This window comes from Rhagoletis zephyria, unplaced genomic scaffold (assembly GCF_001687245.7).
Source record: "Rhagoletis zephyria isolate East Lansing unplaced genomic scaffold, Rhagoletis_zephyria_1.1 Rzeph_scaffold_03928, whole genome shotgun sequence".
NCBI lineage: Eukaryota > Metazoa > Arthropoda > Insecta > Diptera > Tephritidae > Rhagoletis > Rhagoletis zephyria.
In genome coordinates, this window is record NW_016161011.1 from 11,471 (window position 1) to 24,203 (window position 12,733).

A 12,733-nucleotide genomic window follows, 5' to 3' on the forward strand; every position below is an offset into this window, starting at 1 on the left:
AATTAGATTTCTTAGAAACATTATGAGTACCGTTTATTATTAGTAAATTTTTTGTGAAAAGGGTTGCAAAATTTTAATTTAGCCTTTTATATCTTTTTTGTATTTTTGCGCAAAATAATTTTGATAAAGTTGAAATCAGCGTGAGAAGTTCTATCGAGCCACGTTTTTGGTTTTGCATATCCCAAAACGTTGGCTGTGGACAATTATATTATTTTTTTTTTTAACGACGTTTTTACTCGCACTTCAGATATCAGCTGATTATGGTTAAGGCGGAAAACCAAAATTTAATTAGTCTCTATGGCTATGGTTTTGGTGGGCGTGGAAGTGATCCGACTTTGTCCATCTTTCCAATTTTAGTTTATTTTCCTCGTTTAACCAACTATACAAATGGGGATGTTGCACTATGCACCGCGGCCCCAACGAGCAGACTAGATCGTTGCTCCGTCTCGCCAGTCTCCAAAACCTCAGCGCCGTTTCTGACAGAGACAATGTCCCCAAAGCTCGTCGGGGCTCCACCAGAGGGAGTTTCGGTGCTACTTGCAAGCCCAACCCAAGGCCGCGGAGGCCGCAGAGCTCGTCAAGGAATTTCCGGAGTTTTTCTTTTTCTTCCTCCACTCATCCTATTGCCCTTGTCACCCAGCCCGTTTATCGGCACTCTTCTTTTAACGACGCAATTCGGGGAGTCGTTGTTGTTATTGACAGATGTTATGTAAATTCTGATAATAAATAATTTTAAACTACCGAAAAGTTTTCGAGTGCGAGTGAAAGGCCGCTTCTGTTTTTTTTTTGTTGTTTTTTGTTTATTATTTAAAGATCGGAAATGAAAAATAAGGTTTTTGAGCTCACGTGTTATCCCATAAGCTTCAAAATGTTGCGTAGAATACTTAAAAGCGGCAGGTGCCACTAAAACGGTCCATTTGCTAATCGGTTTGGAACTAATTCTCACAGTTTACATGCCAGTCTATGCACTAAGTAAAGACACAAGCAAAACTTAGCTAACCACCGTGTGGCGGCGCTAAAAGCAATAAAGGAAACGAAAGCGAAAATGTTAATTTAATGTTAATTAACATTTTTTCAAACAACAATTTCAAAATCTGAGATGCGGGAGTTCACTACTGAGATCAAGGAGCTCGCCACACCAATTTTAACTATTAGTGAAATGAAGTGAGAAGTTTGTGGCAAATTTACAAAAATTAGCTGCCGAAGGTTATAAATATTTGCAAATTTACGCCGCCAGCTAATGGGCGTTGTGGTGCATGCAAAAAACACGCGGTTTGTTTTTTCTTCCAACTTTTTGCGCTGTTTCATAAACCAGTGCAAAGTGTTGGCTTTTTTATTTGTTACATTTTATTTTTATTATTTTCTTGTTTATTAAAACATATATAGCTAGCTTAGAGTGAAAAGTTGCTATTTTAAAACTGAAAAGACTTCTCATAGCTCTTTTCTTCAAGCATTTCGCAAAACTTTGAATACAACATTTTGGCTGTTTAAAGCAAAGCAAAACTCCATATGAATCAGATTGTTAAATTAATACCATGCGCATACACTCAAGAAGCACTTGTTTCTGCTCCAACCATTTCCGTGTGCGATTTCCGTTATACAAGCAGTTTCGTTGGTTAAATTTCTTAAAATCGTAGAGAAAATGAAGAGCAGAAATTCGACGAATTTTGAATAAATAAATGTAAACAAATATTTTCAATGAAAATATTGATATGTAATTAGAAACGGTTGTTTTTAACAGCAAAAACGAATCGAGATAGATATAGGCAAATGTATTGTAGTATTTTTGTAATGCTAAGTCCGATTACTTCGACAGTTGACAGCTGTCAAATGGACTCTTAATTTTTCTAAAAATAAATATTTTTTTAAATGCTACGCATAAGGGTTTTAGACACTGGAGCAGTTGGATCATTTTTTATTTGAAAACTGAAGACGCCATTTCAGTCAAAGGTGAGCGCTTCAGAGGCATGATTAACGATTTTTTGTGGCCGGAAATTGAAGACATGAACTTGAAGGATCTGTGGTAATCGTGTTATTAGCCGTCTCCGTGATGTCAAATGACCACCTCGGAGCTAAGCCATTCATTTGTGATATAGAGCCATAAACAGTTACCAAGGTCTTTGGGAAACTAGGTTAACAGGATGCGCTACTGTGAAACCAGCCACATGAATGAAATATTGGAAATGCTTGCTCTTTCAAATAAACTAATAATGTAGTTTTTAAAAAGAAGCCACCTTATGGACCACCCTTTAAAAACTATTTATGTATATACCGCAGTTGAATATTATCCAAGCATTGTATTGGTAGGTTTTGGAAGAACGTCTTAAGGTATTCGCAATTTATTTTATTATCTTATAAAATTATTATATTACCTTATTAAAATCAATTGACATACAAAATTACAAACGATAATCGTAATTTAACGTTGCAATTACAAAAGTGATTACTGTGACTATCAAAGAAATTATGATCTACATGTACATATGTATATGTTTCTACATAATATATATAGAATACTTAATTTTCCAATTTAATAATTTTGTGGGCATGTAATGAATAAATTAGCAAATTTTCCGTTATTTGGTTTGTTTTTACTTACAAAGTAATTTTCCATATGTATACATATACAGTAGTTATATCGGAGTTACACATTTGTTTAGTTCTTATACAATTAAATATAACACTTTCGATTACAGCACTAGCCATGATGCATTCGGTTTTTCTTACTATATAAAAAACTTAAAGCTAATCAATGGAACATTTGCAAACTTTTTGCAATACAAAAAAAAATATATCAAAAACTAAAATCTAAATCAAGGCGTATTTAACAAGGCGGAGTTAGCCGTATATAAGTATAAAAAATTACACTAACAAATTATGCGCAGATATCCATATTGTCATTGGTATGAGTTACAACAAACACATCATTTTAACGCAATGCCCTCGACGGCGAAAAACTCAGCTGTCGCCTCAACACCACCTTGATCTAAATATTTTTATTACTTTCGATTTCTTTTACCTTGGCGATATTGGAAGTTGTGCTATCTTCGGCATCCGAATCCGTTTCCGATTCGGATGGAACCTCTTCAATACGATCCGGAAGCTTGTGAGTGCTTGTCTCGGGTAGAGTGAGCGTCAGCAGACCGGCCACAATAACGCAGCAACCGCAAATGGTTGTTGGAATGTACCAGCCGATCATGCCCTATGTAGGAATTATAAAATAATTTCAATATTTTTTTATTTTCACAACTCCAACTTCATGACTTACCAGCACATCCACGACATAAGGCGCTGAAATTGAGCCCACATGTGCCCATGTTGAGCATGTGCCCAATGCCGAATTTCGTATTTCGGTGGGATACAGTTCGGCGGTATAGAGTGTGACAATGGAATATGTGGCGCTAATGCCGAAACGACCCAACATTGCAAATGAAATTATCCAAGCGGTTTGATCTATAGTGAAAAGTAGTAAATGTACATTGGGGCGGGTTTGATCTATAGTGAAAATACATAAGTGTTAAATGTACATTAGGGCGGGTCATTTCTTTTTTTACTTCAAGCGTATGGCATAGAATGATTCTATGTATAATTCTACGCAGATTTACCGAAGTTTCTAAATGGGTCTAAAATCAATTTGGAGTTTGGCAAACTGCGAAAATAGGTTTCGAAAAAAATTTGAACCTTTTCCCTGTTTCGTCCTCTGGTGGAAGTTTTAAGAAAAAATAAGTGCAGAAATGGACTCATCATACTAAAAAACCCCCTTACAGCATGTTTTTATACAAAATTTAAGAACTTATTTACGACACTACACCAAATTGCTAAGAAATCTTTATTTGTATTTTGGCAAACTCCAAATTGGTATAAGATCCGCGATTTATTCCGAAAATTTGCTTAGAATTACACGTAGAATCCTTCTGTGCCATAGGTACGCGCATAGTCCAAAAAATCTCCCATACAAATTGACCCGCACTAATGTACAAATGTATTTTCATAGTAAGTCTAAAAAATGTATTCTCTACCTGTGGGCACTGCTAGCACCATTAGTAACGCCACTCCGGTTAAAATAAATAGCGACACTGTAGTTGGACGTCGTCCTGTGTAGCGTAACATTATGACTGGCACCAAATATGATGGCAGGTCGACCATGCCGGTAATGGCTACATAAAGATATCGGCTTACCGATAAATTGGCGGCATTAAGCGCTGAAATTATCAATTTATTTATATGTAGATGAGTGAAAAAAATACGTTAAGGATGTGGGGGGAGCACAAAAACTTACCCGTTACATAGTAACTGAGTGACGTAACACAGAACATGAAATACGAGGTAAAGATGAGACGGCGCACTTTCCAAGTGCCAAACAGTTCATTGAATTGTTTGAGGGGACCTTCTTTCAGCTTGGTCCAAAGTGAAAGTTCCGGTTTAGGCAGCGCTTCCTGGATTAAGAGATAAATGCTCATGTAACGATTGATTTAATTAATAATTTTTTTTCTAATTTTGGCTTACTAATAATAATTAAAATGTATGTCCTGATAATACATAAATTGAGGTATGAGAAGCTTTTTCAAAATACACTCGGTGGTTTGGCTGACTAAAGGCGACCCCGCTGTTAAAAAAAACTTTTCTTAATTTAGATCCAGGAATGGAACCCAGGCCCTACGAAGTTGTAGCACGTAGAACGCACTTATAATCACTCAGTGCCAGTGACATTGGCCTACTTTCTATGATTATTAAGCCTCATTTTGATAAATTCTCATATATAGTACATTAGATAAGGTTAAAGTGGCTGGCCCAGACAGGACGCATTTGGACAATTAGGAGATTGCCCTTTGTAATACCACGAAAAAACTTAACGGATGTCATTAGTTCAGTGGACAAAACGCCGAGAGCCGATTACGAAATTTCGAATGCTTGAAAGCTCACCAGGGTAAGTCAGGAAGTGCCTGCCAAAATGTTGCCACCTCATCATCCTCTTGACAGTATGACTCTTGACCAATAGCGAGAGCTTAGGTTTATCAAGCATAAGGAGCTCCTTTGACCGCGCCCGGTCCACCGCAGGCCACAAGTATTTTGCAACCCGGTGATAGCACTTCAAGGCCAACCAACGCAGTTTACCGCAATAGCACTGCGGCCCAGCACTGAAGTGAGCCTGCTGGATTGATAGAGGGGCCAGACATTCGGAGCACATGCTACTATCCCTATATTATGTCACACACTCTTCAGTAGTGCGTCTATAGCTTCCTTGATTGCAGATATTTCCGCCTCAAAGACACTACAGAAATTCGAAAGCCTGAACAGAGTGTTGATGGAGGGCTGCCAGCAAAATACCCCTGCACCAACCCTACCTTAAAATTTTGATCCATATAAGAAGAAGCTCACTGCTCACTTCTTCCAGTAACCCCGCTCCGCCCACTCCTGCGTTGAAGGTAGAGAAGGAGCTGCTGGGAGTCATTTCGGAGGAGTTCGACATGATGAAAATAAGTTGCCTTTATTCCGCAATATCTGAATTTGGTTTTCCCGCGAAACGTGTATGGCACAATGACCAACACCATTTGCTTCACAGGATCAGCAAATACCTCTACTTTCATCCGATGTTTCTAATTGGCACCAGATAGATAAAAGAAGGAACGATTTTCGTGCTTAATTTATTTTAAAAATTGTCTGGTAATTTGTTTGACCCCAAAATTTGTCGCCACCATAAAATCAGTTACCAGAATAATAAGGAATATGCTTTCACTTCCATTGATGTATTGAAAATTAAAATTTGTTAAGGTATTCATATGACTGGCATTGTGTATGTATAGAAATACATATGTATGCCTGTATGTACCTTGGAATTTTAATGATCTCACATCTAGGTTTTTTCAGTATCGAAAAAATGTGCACCTGTTTTTTTTCAACAAAAAATAATTACAGGTCGCTGAAAGTTTCCCACGTTTTTTATAAGAAAAAAATAAAAATTTTGTAGAAATTGTAAAAAATCATCGTAAATAAATACTTGTGCACGGTTTGGCAAAGCGTTAGGCGATTCAGTTATATACATATTTATATAAATAGATAATGTCTAACATGGTCCTGAAATAGTCGCAAACTATCCCGAAATGGTCCTGAACAAGTGCCGCAATTGCCCCGAACTATTTCCGAATGAACCCGAACTAGTTTTTAATTAGCTTCAATTGGTCTAGAACTAGTCCCAAATCGGCACTAAGATAGCTTTAAAATAGTCCTAAACAGGAATTATCTCGAACTAAGACCGAAACGAACCTGAGCAGGCCCCGAAACGATCGAAAAAGTCGTGAACTTGTTCGAATTTGATCTCGGACAAGTTTTGAAATGGTCCCGAAAAGTTCCCTTATTAGTCCTAAAAATGATTACGCACTAGTCCCAAAATGGTCTTAAAATAGGACTAAACCAGGCATGAAATGGTCCTGAACTAGGCCCAAAATGATTCCGAACTTTTTGCGCTGTGTTTACGAAATAGTCTTGAACTAGTCTCGAAATTCTGCAGGACTACTCACAAAATGACCCTCTAATAGTCCCGAAATGGCACTGAACAGGTTCCGAAGCGTTCCCAAAATGATCCCGAACTAGGCCAGAAATGATCCTGAAATAGTCTTGAATGGGCCCTAAAACGATCCCGAATTGTTACCGAAATGGTCCTAAACTAGAAGTGAACTAGCCCCGTAATGGTCCTGAACTAGACCAGAAATGTACACACAAGAAACAGTTACAGGTTTTCGGCTGGGTTAACCCAAAAAAAAAAAAAAATCAACAATTTTTTGAAATTGCTTTGCAGAAATACTTTACTCAGGGGTGTATGGCGAACTTTTTTTTGTTTGCTTGTTAGGTGGTAGGGCCGATTGTACATACTAATGTATGTATGTACATTAGACTGCCTCACTCCCAATACAAAAAAAACGGTACTTGTTTCCATTGAAATTATAAAATCTATACTATTCTAAGACTTCTATCAAATTAATTCGGAAAAATATGTATTAAGATTTACGTGAGCTGGACCCATTTGAAAATACCTCCAAAAATGGAGTCTTTTATGAACAAAAATAGTTTCTTAAAGTTCTTTAAAGGTGCAGGCTTAAAAAATCTGCATAAAAATATTAAACAAATTTTTCCAACGGAATCAAAATAATGCAACTTTTTTTGCTGATGCAGTATGCAGTATACCAAGATATATGTACATCTGGATAATGTTTTTTTTTCAGCCACCAAGCGACATCAGGGTATTGTGTATTTGTTGAGTTTTTTAAGAATTATCGTTTCCTGCACCTAAATACATAATATGTACATATGTAGTATTGTACCTATGTATTGTACATACATAATCAACCTTATTCATGAGAACTTACAGCTTCCTTATCGGTGATAGCCTCAATGGATTCTTTCTTCACTTCATAATGGCACTTTTGCTTGAATAATATTTTGTAGGCTTGATCGTAGCGTTTCTTCGTTATAAGCCAACGTGGCGATTCATTCATTAGGCTGAACACAGCGTGGCAAAGTGCAAAGCAACAAAGAAACAACACAACGACAGTGGGACGCAGCAGCAGCATTTCCAGCAATCACGGTCAACAAACAAAGGCATTAATGATATTAAAAGAAAAATAAAAGAAATATTAAATTTTGGCAATTTGCAAAAATCAAAATCGTAATGGAGTCAATGAATGAAATTTTAACAACAAAATATAAAAAAAAAAATCGAAAAAGTCGGATTTACCACTCAGTGAATGAAATGTTAACAATAAAATACATATTAAAAAAAATAACAAAGAAAGTCGGATTTACCAGCAATTAAGAATCAACAACAGCGCTGGAACTGTGAGCGTAAGCTGAAGATAGCGCCATTGTGGCACAAGATATGCAGCGACGGCTAATAAGATCATGCCAATCGGATAAGAGGCCGAAAAAGCGATTGACATCCAAGAACGATGACGCAGGCAGATATTTTCCACAACTGAAAGATAATAAATTTCATGTGTAATGCAGTTACTTGTATAAAACTTATTATAAACAATTGTTATTTACTCATTGTGAAAGCAGGATAAAAAAGGCCCGATGACGCAGCACCCAAACCGAAACGGCCGGCTAAGAAGAGCTCATACCAAGGCGAGAATGTGCATAAAAGGCTGGCGACTATAAAAAAGGCAGCGCCCAATGTGAAGGAAGCCTTGCGCCCAAATCTTTAAAGCAATGCAATAATAGTGATTTTATTCTAGCATAACTTCATAATTACTAAATATGTACATATATACTTACTTATCCGCTAAAACGCCGAAAGAGAAGGAACCAAACAATTTTCCTAAAGAAAGTGACACCTGCGCCGAGGTGCGTTGTATGGCACGATCGCACACCAAATCCCATTCGGCCACGAATGTGGTCTCGGCATCTGAATAAGCGTACACGCCGTGCGAGGTGCAACGTATTTCCGCCGTCAACGAGAGCGCTGCATTGTTGGACGTGTAGTTGAGCGCATCTTCGTAGGACAATGTACTCAGTTTCGCGTAATCATAATTCCATATCGTACAACCGGCTGGTGTGAGATTTTTTTGTGATATATTACGTTGTTGCTCAACCGTCCAATTTGTGGATTGAAGATCAGCGACCGCGCACCACTGATCGTCCGGCAAGTGCCCCAGCAGTGTGTATGAGGCGACATGAAAGCCATTGAGAATATTTGGTGTTACGCAGAGAAAGAATAGTGACCTGTAAGCGAGTAAAATATAAAAAAAATTTTAGAAATGAAGATTTAATATACACTACACACTTATTTATAAATGAGTGAAATGAAAAAATGGAATTATTAAAGAGAAAGTAAAGACTTCTTAGGAAGGCTATAAAATGAAATATTTAATAGGCTCGCGGAATTTTGATCCATTCATGCTATCATTAAATTAAAAAAAAAATGTGTCAATATACGTACCTGGATTTAAGTACTAATTATAAGTATGTATGTAGATATTTAGTGTATGCAGTTTTCCACGTGAATTATAAAATTTATAATATCTTAAAGCTCCTGCCAAAATTGTTCGGAAAAATATTAAGATTTACGTGAGGTGGACCAATTTGAAAATACCTCCAAAAATCGAGTTTGTTATAAAAAAATTATTATTTTTTAATATTTTTTCTAAAAAATCCTCTCAGATGATAGAACAGCTTAAGCTTAAAAGGTGAGCATAAAAATGTTTACAAATTTTATCAACGCAGTCAAAAAAATTTAGTTTTTTGGAAAATCTTAAGATATAATAAATTGTATAATTCCAGTGGAAATCCGCATTTTTTTTTTTTTTGTGATGCACCCTAATGTGCACGCATTGTTTTCTCATAAAAATCCATTTCAACGAAATTCTGACTATGAAATCTCATTGCACTTATGTATATCACACGAAGTACCAATAGAAATTAATTAGCTTTACGCTAATTGCGTTTACGCTTTTTGTGATTATCTTCTATTAACATTGTCTGAGACTTTTATTAGTTAAATGGTTGTTTATTTCCTGTTACAATTTCTTTGTACTTTTCACGACCATTTCAAGTGCAAATTAGTTAAAATATTTTTGTTGTTTTTAGCGCAAATCTTGGCGTTTTGAGCGCTAGAGCCGAATACTGATATGAATGACTGTCAGAGTACCTTCAATACCGCTTTTGGATGCTTCGTGTCGGCATAATTTGAATCTACGTACTCAAGATCATAAAAGTAGCTTACAAATTGAAGAGAGTTCAATCGAAGTTTTGGATTTAATTCGAAATTCGATACCACAATAAAAATTCCCAAAGAATCTTACAAATATAAGCTACTCGGGTAGAAAAAAATACTAGAAACTTGTCGAATTTTATGCCGATACCGGTATTATCGAGTACTAATCGCGAATATAATGTAAGCAAAATTTTTTTTTTTCTTAAAATTTTGTTTTCGTTACAGAATTGCTCCTAGAGTATTTAAGTACATTTCTGCTACAAAAAAAAAATTCTGAAAAAAAATCGCTTCGATTATTTTCGCGGTTAAGGTACGATATAAAAAACAATATTCGGTTGAGCCCTGCTAAGCACCCTTTAACTGCCGTTACGCATGTGCGCATATTGGCCCTATACGATGCCCAAGCTACTTGGCTTTGTGAAGTAAACGATATAAACCTTTGGATTAAGAATCTCCTCGGTTGCACCGGCTACCTTTATTAAAGCTCCTGCCATGGCAGTATTGTTGGCTGTGTTTTGTGTAACAAATACTCAAGCATTACATCCCTACATCCAACAGCTATCTGGTTTAAAATAGCGCTTCATAAATCTCTTTCGTTTGTCCCCAACTTTCTCGAGTTTGAGACCACTTGGATTGCACAGCATCAGTATTTTTGCGAAATTCCAATCGTCGTAACATCAGCGAAGATGGCTTTTGTTATTGGTGCAGTTGGTCTTGAGAGTGACTTGATTTTCCGAAGGTATTGGAATTTACTGATCGATTCCTCTTTTCACCATCACGCTTAACGACACCAGTTCTAACTTGCCTCTAGCCATTTGTAGCAGGAAGGAATATTTGAATAGTTTTTTCCCCCTCTAGAAAATGTCCTTATAGAATTTACCAGCCTTCTCAGAACGAGACGAGAGAAGATGATTCTCTTCGTCCGTTGATATGTGTATGTCACGCCATTTAGCAACAGAGTCCAAGTTATCCTCAGATTGGACCGCAACCTTTGGACTGAAGAACACTTTCGTCCATTGCATTGCTATCGAGATTCGATTTAATTTGGCTGCTTGAATTTTTATCCATTTCGACGATCGCCATTATTTCATCGAGTACTTCTTTAAGACCGCTGACTGCTGCCCACTAATAGCTGTAGCAGAGATGTTTTGTTTTTTTGTTTTGGTTTTTTAATTCAAGTATTTTCCATAAAAATTTTACGAAAAATGTGGAAAAAAAGAGACCGGTACTTCGGAATGGCATTCTTAAAACGTGTGAAGAGTTTTAATTTGTGTATTATAAGAATACCAAAGTAGATTTAAGATTTTCTGGTGTGCTCTCCTCGGGACCCGAGTTTTCAGGCGCTCGGATTTTTTCGAAAATTAGGTTGAAAGGTAAAAATGTTTTGGTATGTTGATAAAATTTTTTAAAAAATGTGTGATTAGTACCGGGCCCGGATTTTCTCTCGGCGGCCCTGTGCCTACCAATTATTTCATACCAAAGACCTCAACAAACCAAAAATCCCACACAAAATTCCCAAGCCACAGTGATTGGATTCGACGAGATATTCAGTGCTTGAAGTCCATAGCTGTTTTTATATGTATATGGATCAAATATCAAATCGTTTTCCAGGCAGAAACGTTTGCAATCCGAAAGCTACGCAGACATGGAGCTGTACAGGATCGTGTAGGATAACCAGACAGATGTAGATTACCTACGACCCACTTCAAACTATTAGGAAAGTTCAAGGAAAATACCAAAAGGTTCACAGCTGTCTTCAGAGGACTCGGACCGGTGGCTGTGCATGTCGAGCTACAAGGACCCAACCATTCAAGTAGCAGCCATTCTTCGAATACGTAACAATACAAAAGTTGTTTTAAAGAAATTTGGAATTAGTATCGTCGAAGGGGGGAAAATAAAGGAAATTATGGAAGTTTCAGATTTATTTCACTTATGTCGCACATTTCCCGTTGTATTCTTAATAAATTTATTATAACTATCTAAAAACTCCAAAGGTCTCACTTTGCCTTCCTTTTTCTGTGACACAATTCTCATTCATAGGTAATTGTAACAAGAGACCTTATTCCAATTATCAAATTATCTCATTACGAAACCACACATCTAAAAAATTAAGCCGATTTATTTTTGCTACGATGCAGAGTACCGCATCACTATGCTAAAGTAGCTGTGCATGTACTTATGTACGTATATACATATGTATGTATATATAAAATTACATTGTACATTTAGTTATGCCCTGCGTCCTACTAAGTTAAAATATATGTAAATCAAACAGTTCAACCTTGACGCGAAATGAAAGCTAATCAGCGCTGATTGAATCAGTATTCTAATATTTAAAACACAGATACACACAGTCAATTCCAAAACTGGAAATTCAGTTCTAACCAGAGGTTATCTGGCTAAGCCTAACTTTAAGATTAATTAATCCAGTGCATATGTACAATAAAAATGTAAGTCTTAGTATTGAGGGCGAAGATCAAGTACATACACCCGCATTTCATCAATTGCGATGGTTGGCTATTGCCCGCCCAATCAATCATTTGCATACCTCAACTTTTACATTACGAGTTTCTTAAATCATATACATATATACTACATAAATATGTACACATGTACGCATACTGTATTTTTTAGAATAACGCACAATATTTACATACATATGTATGCAATGAAAAGTCTCCAACCATATACATACATACATACATATGTAAATAAGAATACAAAGTATTCTTAAACACAAAGTATACATTGTAGCTACTATTTTATGCGTAAACGAATTATTTATTATTCACCGCCAGTAACGTATATCCATGTGACTGGAATGCAAATTGAAGCGGAAAGGTGTACATACATTAGACCGTACCACTTTAGATGGAAACAAAAAAAGTTAGTCGCACATCTGAATATAAAGTATTTTTGCAAGACAAATTCGCCTTTTTACCATTATTCGGTGGCACCGTCATTCGGCAATACACTTTTTTTAAACAGTCCTACCAAGGCACATTGAACAGGTAGTATCAGTAG

At 36.5% G+C, this 12,733-nt stretch overlaps 1 protein-coding gene across 1 annotated transcript in view; it reads right to left on the reverse strand.

The window, feature by feature from the left end:
* Nucleotides 1–2,651: 2,651 nt before the first annotated feature.
* The window catches only part of LOC108369952 (organic cation transporter protein), a 19,728-nt gene continuing 9,646 nt past the window's right edge, over nt 2,652–12,733 (reverse strand). The window contains exons 2-9 of the mRNA XM_017625178.1: nt 8,272–8,718; nt 8,041–8,195; nt 7,801–7,969; nt 7,365–7,497; nt 4,280–4,436; nt 4,020–4,202; nt 3,269–3,453; nt 2,652–3,202 (exon numbers count right to left, since the gene is read on the reverse strand). Coding sequence (XP_017480667.1) covers nt 2,987–3,202; nt 3,269–3,453; nt 4,020–4,202; nt 4,280–4,436; nt 7,365–7,497; nt 7,801–7,969; nt 8,041–8,195; nt 8,272–8,718 — 1,645 coding nt within the window. The 3' untranslated portion in view covers nt 2,652–2,986. The remainder of the gene's footprint in view (nt 3,203–3,268; nt 3,454–4,019; nt 4,203–4,279; nt 4,437–7,364; nt 7,498–7,800; nt 7,970–8,040; nt 8,196–8,271; nt 8,719–12,733) is intronic.